This window comes from Eptatretus burgeri, chromosome 12 (genome assembly GCF_056783735.1).
Source record: "Eptatretus burgeri isolate ZD-2024b chromosome 12, Ebu_testis_v1, whole genome shotgun sequence".
NCBI lineage: Eukaryota > Metazoa > Chordata > Myxini > Myxiniformes > Myxinidae > Eptatretus > Eptatretus burgeri.
The window spans coordinates 23,087,943-23,105,442 of record NC_140972.1 but is presented as its reverse complement, the minus strand read 5'-3'; the positions used below and the strand labels follow the sequence as shown (position 1 = coordinate 23,105,442).

General features: G+C 44.3%; 1 protein-coding gene across 8 annotated transcripts in view; it reads right to left on the bottom strand.

The window, feature by feature from the left end:
* The window catches only part of LOC147015251 (uncharacterized), a 166,178-nt gene that overhangs the window by 13,962 nt on the left and 134,716 nt on the right, over positions 1-17,500 (bottom strand). For 6 of the 8 annotated variants that reach the window (XM_085849828.1, XM_085849829.1, XM_085849830.1 and 3 more), the window contains 3 exons: positions 14,105-14,332; positions 12,629-12,747; positions 8,042-8,159 (listed from right to left, as the gene is read on the bottom strand). In XM_085849828.1, coding sequence (XP_085705954.1) covers positions 8,042-8,159; positions 12,629-12,747; positions 14,105-14,332 — 465 coding nt within the window. Of the gene's footprint in view, positions 1-2,836; positions 3,668-8,041; positions 8,160-12,628; positions 12,748-14,104; positions 14,333-17,500 lie in introns of those variants that run through there. The other 2 variants (XM_085849831.1, XM_085849832.1) reach the window with 2 other exon arrangements.

Below are 17,500 nucleotides of genomic sequence, written 5' to 3'. Positions count from 1 at the left end.
TATAGTCACTGACCCTGCGACAGTCCCCCATGGAAGTTTTGTAAAATTTGGTCGACCAAAAAGGTCAACATAGGCCAAAAGGCCGAATTTTCTAAAATCCTCAATTTTCAAACAATTGACTTGAAATTTGAAGAGCATATCAGGTTCCATCAAGCATATCAGGTCGCTTAATTCAACCATCCAATAGTTTTGAGGTAAACTTTGGCCAAAAGGTCACAATAGGCCAAATTGGGCCAAATTTTCATCCGATTGACTTGAAATTTGAAGAGCATATCAGGTCGCTTAATTCAACCACCTATTAATTTAGAGGTAAACATAGACTAAAAGGCCAAAATAGATGAAGAGGCCAAAACAAACAAATTTCTAAAATTGTCCATTTTCATCCGATTGACTTGAAATTTGAAAATCATTTATATATCAACTCAGTGCTGAATTCAAGAACCAGATATTTTTGAGGTCAACATCAGTCAAAAGCATCAACATAGGCCAAAGGTCAACAACTTAGGTGCAATTGGTAAAATCATCAATTTTTAAAAGATTGACTTGAAATTTGAATAAGATTTGCATATCAGGTCAATTAATTCAACGACCAATTAATTTTAAGGTCAAAACATCAACACAGGCCTACTTTCTAAAATTGATAGATTGGGACAAAAACGATATGTGTGTGTCCATATATATATATATATATATATGAAGATCACAAGGGGAAAACCAGAGATGTCAGGATAAGTCAATTTTGAACAAACTGAAAAACAAAGTTTCAAGACTTTGGTGGACTGTTTAATAACTGTCATATAGATTTCTTTTCCAGTAAAAGGAAGAGTGATCATTGGCCGATCAAATTAAGCATGTAGCATTTGCCAAGCTTCGGTGTTATTTAATTTAAGAGCAAAGAACGAATCAATGTTGCAAACTGACATCACTGGTTATTCCCTTGTTTAATAATTGCCATGCAATTTTAACCCAGGATGTGTAGCAAATTCATGCTTGTTGGTTATTAGCATACATTACATGACTTTGGTGATCACAGATTATTTTTTTTCAACATTAAACGGTCATTGTTTTTTTGTTTGATTGGTGTTCAACGCCATACTCAAGGGTATTTCACTTATATGATGACGGATTCTCCATTTCTTACTCCGTACTACTTAATATGATGGAAAACCGAGAGGAAACCAAGGATAAACCACCCCCGCGATAGCCGAAGTCACCTCATGTGACTCCCTCATATACCTAAGCAGGTTGATTGGGTGGTGGGTACATCGAATGACGATGGGTACTCAGACGCGCTAACCGTTAAGCCACGGCGTGGGTCCCATAAAAGTCACAATAAAGGTTTGACCAGGCTTGAACCACGATATGCACCAACTACGGAGCCCATGATGTAACCAAATAGGCCATTGTTGTGCTCAGAGTTTATGCTGTGAAAGTTTTACAACCTTTCATTTTTTAATTTCTCAACTCTGAATATTATGGTGGAACAGTTAACATGAATGAAAGGGGGATAACCAGGAGTAAAGTACTGACAACTCCGGGTTTCTACTTGTTCAGCTTTGACAACACTTGTTTTTTCATTGCACGGCTAAACTTTATACCATATAAATTATGTGACACCCCTGGTTATTTGTTAAAGTAATATTATATTGTGAGAGGAAACCTTATGTTGCTAACTATTGGCAGGTGCAATAACCCTGAAATTTATAAAAAGTGACATCTGGTTTTCCCCTTGTGGTCTTCATACATACATACATATATATATATATATATATATATATATATATATATATATATATATATATATATATATATATATATATATATATATACACATGTCATGATCTCTCAAAAAGTTGTGGACGAGTTATAACAAAACGAGGTGGATGAGTTGGTGAGGTGACAAGAACAAGCGGATTACATTTTGGTTCAGATCCAACCCATTTGTGGGATACAAAACGTGAACTGTTCAACCTGGTAGAGGTATGCGCTCTATCGAGTGCCGTTCCACTTCATTCTGTTTTGCCAAGTGTCACTCTGAGTGATTTTTCATTTGTTTGTCAATCGCCTGCAGGTCACAATTCTATACCTATCATGAAACTTTACCAAGTTAGAGAGGTAGTCTCAACTGAAAAGTCCTTTGATTTTGAGGTCAAAGGTCATCTTGAGGTCAAATTTCTAAAATTATTTTTCATCCGATTGACTTGAAATTTAAACAGGATTGGCAGATTGCATCACTGAATTAATTGGGAAAACTATTTGAGGTCATACGGTCAAATGTCAACTCATGGTCAAACTTCTAAAATCAATTTTCATCTGATTAACCTGGAAATTAGGCAGCAATCGCATAGTGCTTCACTGAATTTGGAAACCAACTACTTTGAGGTCAAAATGTCAAAGGTCAACTCAAGGCCAAACTTCTAAAATCATTTTCAATCTGAAAAATAATCTATTTTCATCCGATTGACCTGAGCTTTGATTAAGATTGCCAGTTTTAATCTTAATGAAATGGACGATTTGATGTATCCATGGCAACCTTTGGAGAGAGATTGGATTTTGCAAGTATCATGCTCTGCATTATGTCTTTTTCTTGTTTGTTTGTTTGTTTTTCTGCATTGTTTGAAAAACATCTTTTCTCTGCAACTGCTTGTCGGATCAAGATGGAATTTTCACAATAGAAGTGACTCATGTGGAATGTTTTAATGGTAATTATGATATTGTTGTAGATTTCCCGCCCGTCGGCGTGCGAACGACCGCGTCTAACCAATAGCGGTCGCTTCGCCCACTGAACGGACAATCCAGTCGTGGCTTTCTGGATCAACGCCGGAAACCAGCCACGGGTGTGTTTTTAACCACAGCACAACCTTGTCCGCACTCTACCCGCGCTACAGGGTCCGATCGCCAAATCTTCGATTTACCTAATTATTCGCGCGGGTAGGTTACCAAGAGATTGTACCTCAATGGGACCGGTTGGAAACGAGCCGCTTAAGCAGCTCGCTTCCTTTTGGGATAACCGAGCGGGGTATTATCGCGCAGTCCCGTTGGACCCGATCACTTTACCGGCTATTTAAAAACCAACTATATTCCGAGTGCAAGATGGGGAAGTTCAATGAGGGAATGGATGCAACGAACAGGTTTACATTCACACAAGGACATTTATTATAATAAAGCACGTATGCAATTAAACAAGGCAAAACACACACGTATGCAATTATACAAGCAACAAAAGCACGACAAAAGAACTACAACCGTCTACTTATTATGTACAGTCACTTGCACTTAACAGCAGTTCCTACTTATTAGACAGGCCCACGGACACACGTACGCACACACACACCCAAGAAATGGTGGCAGAGGCCTCTAATAACGAGCTCCAGCTCGGAGGACAGGTGAGCTGAAACTCAGAACCTATCTCGAACCTCTCCACCTCGTGTGGTCTTCAAGTTGTTCGGACCCGGGCTCCAGCGAGAGCGAGCTGTATCCAATCGCCGAGAGCCGCGATCCTTCCCGAGCTCCCGCGAATCCTCCCGCGCTTCTCAACACGTGCTGGTGAGACGAGGCGCCGATCCTTCCCATCGATGCGTCGCTTCCCTGAGGAACCACCTCCACGAAGAGGTCGATGAGTCGCACCAAGCCGGGAACCAAAATGGAGAACAAAGAGCTCCACAAACTAAGAAGAAGAAGAAGCCACCATTCGCAGCTCGAGCCAAGCAACCGGCTCAACTTCCTTCCAAAACAAAGCAGCTCGAAGCAAAAAGCTCTCCCGAGCCAGACAGAAGCCGAAGCTCACTGAACCACCAAAGCAAAAAGCCTCCTCCCGAGCCAGGCCACAGCCAAAGCTCACTGAGCCAGCCGAAGCAAAAAGCTTCCGAAGGCCTCAACACTAACGCCAGCCAAGCAGGACCCGACGGTCTGCTGAATGACTCCCCTCAACTCCCCTCTCCAACTCTGCCCATGAACAAAAGAAAAGATCTCCTCTTATCCTTCTCCCGCCCTTCCCCCGCTCCCGGTGTGACTCATGACTCATGCCCTCATGATCCATCCCCCCGCTCAGCCATGGGTGGGAGGGAGTTGTTGACATCATGAGTCACGGGACGGCAGGGTTCTTCCTCTTCGCAGAAGAGGGGGAGGGATGTCTCCATTGTTCGTTCCCTAACTATTAAATCGATCCGCAGCGCATCTAATCGATTTCTGAACATTTAAACAATGAAAGGTGAGCTATCTAGGGAACAAGCACTTATCGACACAGCTGACTAACGGAACCTTTATGTTGTGTGCAATCGAATTCCCAAATTCGTAACAATATCATAGGTCATGTGATGTGGCAGGCATGTTGGAAAAACTTTGGACCTCTGCATCTCTGAAACCACACCAAGGAAAAAATTGAAACTCGACACGTGGCAAGTACTCCTCGTGGGGAATAAGTGTGATTGTTTTTTTTTTAATGAGGTCATGGATGCATTTGTTATGACGTCATCATTGCATACATAGAACACGACATCCAATCAGTATGAAATTTTTTGAGGGTAATCTCGGTAAAATTTGTCCACAGAAAAAAAATTTGATGATGTCTTCAGTCATGTGGCTTGGCAGCCACATTGTTTTTTTGTTGTTTTTTTTTTTAACCATCAAAAACCTTCTCTGAAACAACTGAACAGATCGAGGCGAAGCTTTACAAGCACGACCGCCTATCCTTAAGGAACAAAACATTCACACATATTTCATAGGTCACATAGTTTGGCAGCCATATTGGATTTACCCTAAAACCAATAAAAGTCTTCTCCAGAATGGCTGGACAGATTGAGGAGAAACTTCATACAAATGTTCCCCAAGCCTTGGGGATACCAGCGCATTCACAAATAATAATTGATAGGTCACATGGTCTGGCAGGCATATTGGATTGAGCGAAAATCTTTAATACAAAATTCTTTCACTTGAACCATTTCATCGACCAACATGAAACTTCAAAATTATGATCTCGTAGTGATGGGGAATATATGTTTTTAAATTTCAACCTGATCGGATGCATGGTCTTGCAGCCAGAATTGTTTAATTTTTTGATCTGGGCTTTTTTCTGATTTGTTTTTTTTTAAATAAGGCTCACTTGGCTGTGCCTGGATGGGTTTGATTGTGGAGGAGTAGCATCTGAAATCCAAATCCTACCCAGGTTCCTCCTGCATCCATCTTTGCATCTAACTCCATCTTTGCTTTTTGCTGGTTCAAGTTCCTTCTGATGACACCAATGCAGGACTGTACCTGTTTGATCTTCCATTTGATTTGAATTGAATTTATTTTAATCCCATTCTGACCAAATAACAGGATCTCAAGAATGAAGTCAAAATATCTTGGAAGCTGAAGAATTCCAAAATTGTACAAGTGATAATTGAGCAATAGGAATGATAAAGAGGAACCTCATGGAGATCTTAAAACATAAGGGTAATACCCCTGGGTGCTCATCTGGTAGCGGCTGGATAAGATTACTAGGGAACCACTGGTAGGCATGGATGAACCACATAATATGTCATGCAGAAGAAGGTAAACACCTATGGATGTTTTATTAATGCCATGAATATTCTTTGGGACATCATGGGTGTTGAAGGTTGTAGTCAAGTTTCATCGGAATTGTGTGTGTAGTTTCGGAGAAGAAAGCAAATATCTCTTTGGGGGGGGAGGGGGAGCAAAACTCCCCCTCCCCCCCTATAGATCCTCTCAGACCCCAATTTTTGATTTATTTATTTTAACAAATTTTGGTACGTCACAGGTGATGAAGGTTGTGGTTAAGTTTCAAAAGAATTGCATGTGTAGTTTCTGAGAAGAAATAAAATACCTATTTTGGGGGCAACTCCCGTAGACCCCCTTTGGGCCCGATTATATCTAGATATGCTTTTTTAATGCCATGAAAAAACTTTGGTATACACACTGTGATAAATGTTGTGGTAAAATTTCATTAAAATCGTGTGTGTTGTTTTAGAGAAGTTGAAAGTATTTGCGGATGGATGGATGACGCGCCATCCCATAAGCTCCCCAGAACTACATTCCAGGTGACCTAAAAATAAATGAAAACTAGAATGGCACTCTTCGATGTAGCGATGTCGCCAGATGTGCCTCCCCTCACATTATTACATCATTATACAGAATTGTATCAACTTGATTTAATTTCCTGAACCCAGATTCAAAATACTAAATAATTTTGGCTGCCAGATCATGTGCCTGATCAGGTTGAAATTTAAAATGTATATTCCCCATCACTCAGGTCAGGTATGGGAGCATGTGCCAGAACAGCGCGTCGCTGCGTCCACTCTCCGCCGGTACTCCAGGGGCCTCTGTCTGGCCTTCCCCCAGGCAGATGCCAGGCCCATCCCCATCTCCTTGAGATGATGGTCAACCTGTTGCAACCATGAGGCACGTGGTCGGCCCACTGGCCTCCTCCACTCATGAGACTCCCTCGCTGAGAGAATCTGGTGAGCAGGATCAGCATCAGGAAAACGAGCCACATGTCCATACAGCCGCAACTGACGCTCACGGACTATGCAGGTAACAAATCTCATCCGAGTCTCTCCCAGAAACCGCTCGTTGGACACAAAATCCGACCAGCGATAGCCAAGGATTCTCCGAAGAGACCTGGTACCAAAGGAATTAAGTCTCCATCTCAGATCCTTGGTCAGAGTCCAAGTCTCGCATCCATAGAGCAAGACTGGAAGCACCAAGGACCTGAAGACTCGGACTTTCGTCCTCCCGCACAGGTACCGGCAGCGCCACACCCCATGATCCAGTGAATCCATGACTCCCCAGGCCCGACCCAGACGTCTATTGACCTCTGACTCACAGCCAGCAGAGACATGAATATCACTGCCAAGGTAAGTGAATCTCTCCACGACCTCAACATCCTCACCACAAACAGACACAGACAGGACAGCAGCATCCAAGATGTCACCGAAAGCCTGGATCTTAGTTTTGACCCAAGACACCCGTAATCCCAACGGCTCCGACTCCTCATTCAGCACCTCGAGGGCCCCCAAGAGGATGTCTAAAATCTCCCCATCACTATTAGATCATAAATGTGAAGTTTCACATCGATTGATGAAGTGGTTCAAGAGAAGTAATTTTTAAAATATTTTGTTCAATCCAACATTGCTGCCAGACCTTGTGACCTGTTAAATATTCGTGAACACTCTAGTCTCCCTAATGCTTGGGGAACATGTGGGTGAAGTATCCCCTCAAACTGCCAAGCTGTTCTGGAGAAGAAGAAAAAGATAAAGGTCTATTCTTCAAAAAATCATAGCTGCCAAACCATGTGACTTATGATGTCATCGGTGGAGAACTTTTTGTTCCTCGTGGATAGGCGATCATACCTGTAAAGTTTTGCCTCAATCTGTTCAGCCGTTTTAGAGAAGGAAGATTTTTGAAGGTTTTTATGTTAAAACAAACAAACAAACAATAGCTGCTCTTAATCACATGACTGACATCATCAATTTCCCCTCCCCTCCTCCCCCATACAATTTAGCCTGAGATGCCCCTCAAAAACTTTCATGCTGATTGGATAAACCATTCAACATGTGCAATTATGACGTAACAAAGCCACCTCTGACATCATCAAAAGAATCACACTTTTTTCACAGTGGGAGTACTTGACATGTGCCAAGTTTCAATTTTTTTTCCACGGAGCGATTTCTGAGATAGAGGTCCAAAATTTTTCCTTTTTTCCAGCATGGCTGCCACACCACATGACCTATGACATCATAATAATCATTCAATAATTCTACGTGAGAAGTCGCACCTATGGTGAAAATTGTGTCAATCGGATAAGCGGTTGCAGAAAAAAAACAGAAATTTAGCATGGATGTACTTATGGACAACCTGAAAACATAATGCCTCCAGTGACTTCAGAAGCGGAGGCATAAAAATATTTTCTATGAGGGACTACATGTTCCTAGATTTGGTGCTTCTGCTGGTACTTAATATAAATTATAGTTAATTTCAACTCCACTGTCAAATTCTGTTGTAGAATCTCAATGTTATCTCGAGCCAAACTTGTCATTCCTACCCAGATCATAGGGATTTGCTGGAGGTTTGGAGTGCCACAGTGGGGTGGTGTTGGACGGTCCAAGCTTGGCTCGCTCCAAATTCTTCAGAGTGATAAACAGGCTGCGATTATTTTCAGGCTGTCAATGAACAACACAACAGTACATTGGCAGACCAGGCAGAGAGGTGTCAGATTGCAAACACACTGTTTTCAAACCCCTCTCTACATGAATTGGTGGGTGACCTGTTCTTAGCCAAGGAGCCAAGAAGTCCTACCAGACTTGTTGACTTCTTGTTTGCCTTCCAGACAACCTGTTCTTAGCCTGGGACTCCTTCCAGAGTTGTTGTGGGCACCCCATTTCTCCGATAAAGAGTAGATACAAATTAATAACCCACCACGACCTTGCCATGCAAACACCACCCAGTCCCCATCCCTTCCTTCAACAAAAAACAATGTATATCCTTAAAATGTATCAAACACAGTGGCACCCTCTTGGTGAGGAAACTGCACTGTGGTTTCAAATCCAGCTGAAGGCAACAGTATTAAGGATTTTGATTCTAATCTTCAAATTTTCTGGAAGTCAAGATCATCTCAGGAGAATTACCCCTTCATGAATGGCTTGTTGGTAAAAACCCAACTGGCTCATTTGTAAACTACAGGATGGGATATTCTGTCTGCCCCCACCTGATCTGCCTCTGATTGCTCGAAGCTCGGATAAGCGCTATCATGTGGATAAATTACCTGCCTGGCAGATGAAATTTATCCACTGGATAATTTTTGTTGCTCAAAGCCTGGAAACTTTATCCACTGGATAAAGTTATTTTTGTGGATAACATTATACGAGTCGCACTGGCCTATATAATGCCTTATCTGTGATTATGAAGGTGTACGTGAGTTTGCCAAATTAAAATGGCATTGTTGCGGCTGCTATCCACACCTTCCTCTTCTCGTTATTCGTTACGGTGTTGGAAAATTTACTCCTGATGACCTTTACGTACTCATCACCCGAGACAGTATATCCAGTTTGATTGGTGTAAAGTTTTCCTTTCTCTTTCTTGTTTGACTGTCTTCTGCAACCTGCGGATGCCCCCCTGCAGTTGATACCTCTTTCTAAGAGGTTGGTGACAGGATTTGCACTCTGGCCACTGTAAAATACTTCATTCTGCAAAACACATTAGAAAACGCAAAGAAAACTGAAAACTCACTCCATTGGAGTACCTCCTGTGCAGCTGCCCTTCACAAGGCAACTCACTGGATGATGGGATTGGGGAAACCTTCCTGGGTTAGATTGCGGTTATGTGTGTAAGGGTGGTGTCGCGGTGTCATCCAACAGATGGTGGTCTCCTTGTGTTAATTGGAGGCAGACCCTTTGGGTAGTACCTTGATTGTCCTATCCCTAAAGAGAGGATGATCACTTGTCTCTGCTATAATCTGAGTTCCAGCATTTGAAAATCGGTATTGCAGCACTCTCTGAGGTTTGGAGACCGGATAGAGGTGAGATCATGGCAGGTGGTTACACCTATAACTGGTCTGGTCGCTCTGATGGTTACCATACCCAAGGAGATGCTGCAGCTGTGTCCAATAAGCTGATTCCCATGATAATTGAGGTAACATCGGTCAATGAGCGCATTATGAGACTGAGGATTTGTCACTCCTTGGGTGTCATTTCCCTGGTTTCTGTATATGCTCCGACTGAGGTGAGTGATCTTGCTGTGAAGGACGCATTCTATGCTGTGCTCGAGTCTAGTTGATAAGTGCCCAAGGCGAGACAATCTTCTTGTCTTGGGGGATTTCAATGCATTGACTGGAACTGATAGGGATGGCTATGAGACATGTGTTGGTCTCCGTGGGTCTGGAACGGTGAACCAGAATAGCACTAAGGTTCTTGACTTTGCAAGAAGTCGTGGACATAAGGTGGCTGGTTCATGGTTTCCATGCCCACAGCCTCATCACTGGACATGGTATTCCAACGCTGGTGGTGATGCAAAGGTGATTGACCATGTGCTCATTGAGGGGCACTGGAGAATGATCCAGTACTGCAGGGTCGACCAGAGTGCTCAGTTCCTCAATACCAACCACAGGCTTGTTGTAGCAACTCTGAAGTTGCAGCTTAAATCTAGGAGAATGGCACCATCTTGGCCTCGGCTGGATGTTGGCAAGCTCAAGGATGAGAGGGTAGCTGAGGAGTTTGTGAATAGGCTGAGTGAGGATTTGGGAGGACTGGGTGTTCTGGGTAATCCTGAAGAGTTGTGGAGTGCCTTCAAGACCACCATCCTTGATGTTGCCGGTGGATGTCTTGGAACCTACCGTCAGGCGAAGAAGAACTTCGTCTCCCAAGGGACATTGGATACCATTTACCAGATCGCAGTGCCAGGCTTAATGGCAGAGCTGAGCTGTTCAGGGAGTTAAAGCGTAAAACTGCACATCCGCTGAGGGCGGTCAATGAGGCCTATGTGCAAGGAATCTGTGAAGGGTTAAAACATGACCCATGGTCAAGTCATTCTCGTCCTGCTTACAGAGGAATTTGTGCATTGTATTCCTCCAAGCCCATCCCTTGGTACACTATAGTTGGAGCAGAGGGTGGTGGACTCTTGACAGAGGAGTCCAAAATGAAGGCCCGCTGAGCCAGTTACTCAGGGGTGTAACTATCCCTATTGCTGACCCGCCAAACAACTGTGAACCACTTTTGTTTGTGGAAACAGGATGCGATTAACCAGTTGTAAGGAGGTGAAGCTCCTGGGATCTGCAGCATCCATGCTGAACTTTGCAAGGCTGGTGGAAATGTTGTATTTGTGTCTGTATATACAATTCTGTGCTCTGCCTAGAACACAGGCATCACCCCAATGACTGGAAGACAGGCTTTGTTGTCCCTCTCTGGATTGGGAAGGGTGATCGCCAGGACTGCAACAGCCACTGAGGGGTGACACTGCTCTCAGTGCAAGTCTTTGCTCAGATAATTATCGATAGGATTTAACACCATCTGCTTGAGTACCAGCGTCCAGAGCAGCCAGGCTTTTCACCAAAGAAATCAATGATTGACCATATCCTTGCTCTTCGGGTCCTCACCGAATGCAGACGAGAGTTATGGCAGGGGCTGCTTGCAGCCGATGTTGATCTCTGTAAAGTTTTTGATTCAGTGAATCGGGATGCCCTCTGGAGGATTCTCGGTCTTAGTGGGGTGCCACCAAAATCGATCAATCTGATTTCTGATCTATACTCCTGGTACTGAGAATGCTGTGAGGTGTGGTAGTTCCATCTCCAACTTATTTCCAGTTGTGACTGGAGTTGGTCAGGGTTGTGTACTGGGCCCCACACTTTTCAGTGCTTGTATGAACTGGATTTTAGGGAGGATGTCGGAGAGATCAAGTTGCAGTGAATTGTTTGGGAATGTCAAGATCTCTGACCTTGACTTTGTGGATAATTCAGTTCTCTTTGCAGAGACACTGGATATCCCGATGGGGGTTGTCGAGACACTGGACGAGTCATCGTAGCCACAATGATAACGGGTTTCTTTGGTAAAAACTAAGATCCAAGCTTTCAATGACATCTTGGATGCTGCTATCTTGTCTGTACCTGTTTGTGGTGAGGATGTTAAGGTCACGGAGAGATTCACTTACCTTGGCAGTGATATTCATATCTCCGCATGTTGTGAGCCAGAGGTCAATAGACGTCTGGGTCGGGCCTGGGGAGTTATGGATTTACTGCATCATGGGGTGTGGCACTATCCGTGCCTATGCAGGACGACGAAAGTCTGAGTCTTTAAATCCTAGGTGTCTCCAGTCTTGCTCTACAGATCTGAGACTTGGACTCTGACCATGGATATTTGACGGAGACGTAACTCCTTCGCTACCAGGTCTCTTCAGAGAATCCATGGCTATTGCTGGTCAGACTGTGTCCAACGAGCAGTTGCTGAGAGAGACTTGGATGAGATTTGTTTCCTGTATCGTCCATGAGTGTCCACTGCTGCTGAATGGACATGTAGCTCATTTTCCTGATGCTGATCCTGCTTACCAGATTCTCTCAGCGAAGGATCCTCGTGAATGGAGGAGACCAACAAACTGACCACGTGCCTCCTGGTTGCAGCAGGTTGATTTGCATCTCAAGGAGAGGGGGATGGGCCAGGCATTTGCCTGAGAGATGGCCAGCCGGAGGCCCTTGGAGTTCCGGCCGAAAGTGGACACCGACGCAATGCTCCAGCGCGTGCTCCCATACATGACCTAACCTGACACCATGATTGTTTTGCAAGCAGATGAGTGCAATGCATTGTGGGATACCATGTACCTATCAAAAATTTATCCACACCTTATCCAGCCCTTACCTAGCAGATAGCTATTCCTCCTCTTAATTCACCCTTTGAACAACTGTAGAGTCTTCATCAATTAGTTAACCACAATATAGCTCTTATCCAGTGGTTAAATTATCCATGTTTTGAGCAACCTGGGCCTGGTCTACATGTTGATGTTAGTTCACTCACTGTGATTAACTCGTTTTCATTCCTTTGTCCTACCGCTACTTTCCACTTCAAAAAAGACTGATGAACATGAAAGTAAAAAAAATATGAGACTAATTTGACAGTCCTGTTCAGATCACTGTGCGGACACCTCTCACCTTACTGCCTCTTCGAGGAAGCTGGTTATTTTCTGATTGGTTGAGTGACATCCTTCGCAGAGACTGGATGCAGGGACCATGGCAATATGGAGTGTGGTTCCTGGAATAATCACTTGATTCTGAAAGGAGAGTTAAGACTGTGAGGTTACAAATACAATTCACAAGCTTATTACACAAATCTGTACCACCCAAGCATCAGACATACCAGTATGTTTGTCAACGTTACAGCAAGTGTAATTTACTCAGACATTAAATTAGGCTTCTCCTCTAAATGGTGAAAGAAAGCTTTCAAACCTCTCTAAGTTACTGGAATTCCAAACTGTTACATAATCCTAAGTTAATACAATCCATAAGCAAATAAACCTTTATAACTGGACCCCATTATATAAGAGGTCATAGCCACAAAATATTGATATATATATATATATATATATATATATATATATATATATATATATATATATATATATATATAATATGACTTTAAAGGAGGAAGAAAAGAAAAAAAACAGAAAAATAAAAAGAGGGAGGGGGGGCATGGGAAAATGAAGCTGTTCGGATAGTTAAAGAGAGAGGAGTGGAGGAGGGAAGGGAAATTGGAAGTGAAGGGGGTGGGGAGGAGGAGTTGTCTGGGCCTATCACTTTACATCAGAGACAGGTCAGTGGTCTCTGTCTTCTACCGCATCCTTTCCAGTCTTGCACCCTCTGCCCTTTCCGTGTGCTGTCTCTCCCAACCCCACCCCCTCTCTCCCCTAACCCCAAGGTTTCTGCAGGGCACATACGATCCACCAGAAACCCCCTTCTGGTGAGATTACCTAAATCTAAACTCACTGGTCACCTCCACTACTTTATTCCTCTCTTTCCATACTTGTGGAACCAACTTTCACAGTCTCATCAAATTCATTCTTCCCTCCAGGTCATCAAGACAGCTGTTCACCACCATCTTGAGTCACCCCCCATCCCCAACCATGATACTTTCTGCCCCCATTAACTCTCCCCAAGCCCACCTCTTTCCAAAATTCCACTTTTTCCTTCTGTGGGTGAGAGTTTTCAGCTGTATCCATCTTGTTCACCTCATGTGTCCTCCACTGACCCTCATTCCCCACATCCCTTATGTCTTGAAGTCTCTAATTTTGTCCCTCAACTCTGCTGTTGGAGTGTCCACCCCCCACCCCCACACCCTGACTACCCCCATCGCTTTAGCATCTTCCTTTTGTTCTGTTATTTCCTGAACCGTTCTATGTTACATAGCTGTTCGCAAGCATTGACATTGTACACAAAAAAAACAAATAAAAAAAAGAGAGGGGATCAAATATTCTACCATATTACATATGTATTAAGTAGATGGCTACAAATCACATCCTTTAGTTCCAAGTACAGTTTTATGAACAGATGAATGAAAAACAGTGGGCAATGGTACCAATCGATATTGAGCTTTCCAAACAGCATTGAAAATGGCCTAGTCAGTGGACATACCAGGCAGCGATGTATCAGCACAAAAGGGCTGGCTGGATGTTACATGTGACATGTCATCATGAGCCAAGGCCTTTTCGGTGACACCACGGCGTCCAAGCAACAATAGTAACAGCAGCAGAAGCGACAATGCAAGAAGGAGAACCAGCAAGAGGAGTGCCAAAGAAAGAGTAGCTCCTGATGCCCGATGGGGAACCGCAGTCATGCTGGCACCGCGAGAGGCTTGTGAAACTGCAAGGGTGATGCACAGCCACATCTTATTCTGTTATGTCTGGTAATTAAAAGCCCTGATAAAGGTTTGCTGCAGTTACTTAGACATTGACAAGGCTAAAGTGCAATTCTCTGCACATTTTCTGCACAGAGTGCTCTGCACAGTTTAACAAGGCAGTGTCCAAGTAAACAATCTAATCTTGCATATGACAAATTATGTCTCACAGATATGTCTAAGTTGGACAGCCATGTTACAGCACTGTATGTTAAGTGGATTGCCGTAAATCCTTCTTCAAATTTCCATAGGTGACACTCATTCACTATGTGATGAATAGTCTGATATGCGTGACCGCAGTCATGCTGTGGCTCTCTTTGAAAATCCATTTGTGGAGGTGGTGTGATGTCCTTGCATGGAGAGTAGAGGTCCTGTTAAGCACAAACCACTGTTTCCAGTGGAGGTCGAAACCTGGAGGCTCTTCTGTCAGATCACCCACCGGTTCTTTGTTAGCATTGTTGTTGTCTGTCCAGAGATTGTGCCACTTGTCCTTTTTTTTTTTCTTTCTTTTTTTGTATACCTTGTCGAGGCTCGTATGAGAGCGAACACAACACACAGCAAGGGGGCATGAGACAAGAGGGGTGGGAGTGGGAAGGACAAAACAGTGGGGAACAGAGACATTAGGAGATCTGTGGAAGGGAGAGGGATGGGGTGGGGAACACGGGGAATACAAGATGGATATTACAGGGACTTTAGGAAGGAAAGCAAGGATTTTGAAGTAGGTGGGTTTGGGGTGGATTAACGGGGTTAGAAAAGATCGAGGATTTGGATGGGGGATGGCAATAGGTGGTGGTGAACAGCTGTTTTGAAGGCCTGGATGGAAGAATGAGATTGAACATAGTGAGGGAGTTTATTCCAAAAGCAGGAAAAAAGAGGAATGAAAGAGTGAAGGTGAGCAGTGATTCGTGATTTTGGTAGTTTTACCAGCAGGGGGTTGTTGGCGGACCCTGAGCACCCTGCAGAAATATGGTGGGGACGAATCACAGAAACAGCAGGGGGGGGCGAGACTGGAGAGGAGACGGTAGAAGACAGCATCACTGAACCTCTTGTGAAACCTCACATCACTGCAGAGCCCCAGTAAGGTTTGCATGACTTGAGTCACATATTTGGTAGATTCTGCAGGTCTTCATGCATTGGAAGCACTGGGTTGGCTTTTATGCAGTCAAACTCTCAGCATTCTTGCCTTCCGGCACATATCTGAGTGGTGGGTGGGATGTCATACAGGACTGGGAGCCACTGCATGGGTGTTGATTTCAGTGTACTGCTGATTATCCACATTGTGTTTTCAGGACCGTGTCCAAGTGTTTTGTGTGGCTGCTCTCTACCCAAACAGGAGAACAGTATTTTGCTGCAGAGTACATAAGAGCAAGGCTACCAGTGCGAAGAATGCATGCGCTTCATCCCCAGCTGGTGCCCACTTGTTTCCAGATGATCTTTCCCTGGTCTTGATATTTTCTGTGACACATTTTAGGTGTTAGTGGAATGTGAGGCTGTGGTCAGGAGTGACTCCAAGGTACTTGGGGAATGGTTCATTCTGGACTGGTTTGCTGCAAAAGGAAAACTGATGTTTGCTCTTAGTCAGTCAGTTGCTCAGGTGGAAAGCGGTAACTGTTGTCTTATTGGGTTTGGGCAGAGCCACCAGTAGATGAAGTATTGCTCCATTACATTCAGTTCCTGGGACAAAGTACTGCTGAGATCTTCAAGATTGATTGCTTGGGTATATATATATATATATATATATATATATATATATATATATATATATATATATATATATATATATATATATATATATATATATATATATATATATATATATATATATATATATATATATATATATATATATATATATATTGTTGTGGTTGACCAAATTCGCAAACCACCATTCAGGTCCCTTAGGTGAGATATCTCTGTAAGTATATGTGTAGTTAGGCCCAAACCCGTTGTTTCGAGGGAATAAATGTCATTCAGTCGGGCTGCGACTCTTCAGGATAGCCGTTTTTCTTTTACGATCTTTATTTTGGACCAGCCGCCATTACTACCACCACCAACCACGTCTCAACAGCCATCACACAACAACCACCAACCACAACGCCGCTTCACAACAACAACCACTAACCACAACGCCGCTTCACAACAACAGCCACGACCTTTACCGTCACAACTCGCCACCATCGCATCACCACCATTCTTGCGCCACTTGTGGGCACCGATACTGGACTCGTGCAGGGTGCGCACCGAACAGCGTGTTCAGAAACATCACAGACTTTCCGAGAAAAACGGATCAAAAACGACTCACGCCCACTTCTGTTCTGTCCTATCAGAGAGCGTGGGGCGATTTGGCCCCGCCTCCAGGGCGTTGGAGTGAGGTCGCTATATGCAAATTCATGGATCAAAAAGCATTCACGCCCACTTTTCCTCGGTCCAATGGGGAGCCAGTTAGAGGTGAAGGGTCGGAGGTAAAGGGTCAAAGGTGGGGGAGCGAGGCCACGGGGGATATAAACGGCCGCGCTCGCCAAACAGTTCAGTTCGGAGGGGAGAAGTCAAGAGTTCGCAGTTCGCAGTTCGAGTTCGCGGTTGGGAGTTGTAGGTGGAGCTGGGAAGAAGAGGACGGAGATGTGGAGAAGTGGCGGCGGCGAAGGCGATCGAGGGGGTGCTCGCGTCGGAGTCGGGGAGCGGTGGAGGGAGAGGCCGGCGGCGCGACCGAGGTCGAGGTGGAGACGCTCGTCGCGGGACCCGAGACAGGGTGATATCCTCCTCCCCCCGAGCATCAACAACCCCCTCCTGTTTCCCCCCACGCTGAGATAGTGCGACAAGGGGGCCCCTTTCCCACCCCCTACCAGACACTGTCCGCGAGGCCCGCGGAGTTGAGGCGCCACCGCCGCTTTGCGTCTCATCATCAGACGGGTAGGCCCGACACGGTCTCGGCCCCAGGCTGCCTACCCCCCTCATCCTGGAGGGTGGTTCTTTTTCTTTTGCTTTGGGTATCTGTGTTGTCGGCGCCGTCTGTGAAGTAAAATTGTATAAGTGTTGCCGTGTGCTCGGTAGTTGGATAGCTCTGCATTGTGTTTCTCTTTTATATTTGCTTTTTGTGTAATATTGTGTTTCTTCTTCTTTTACATGTGCTTTTG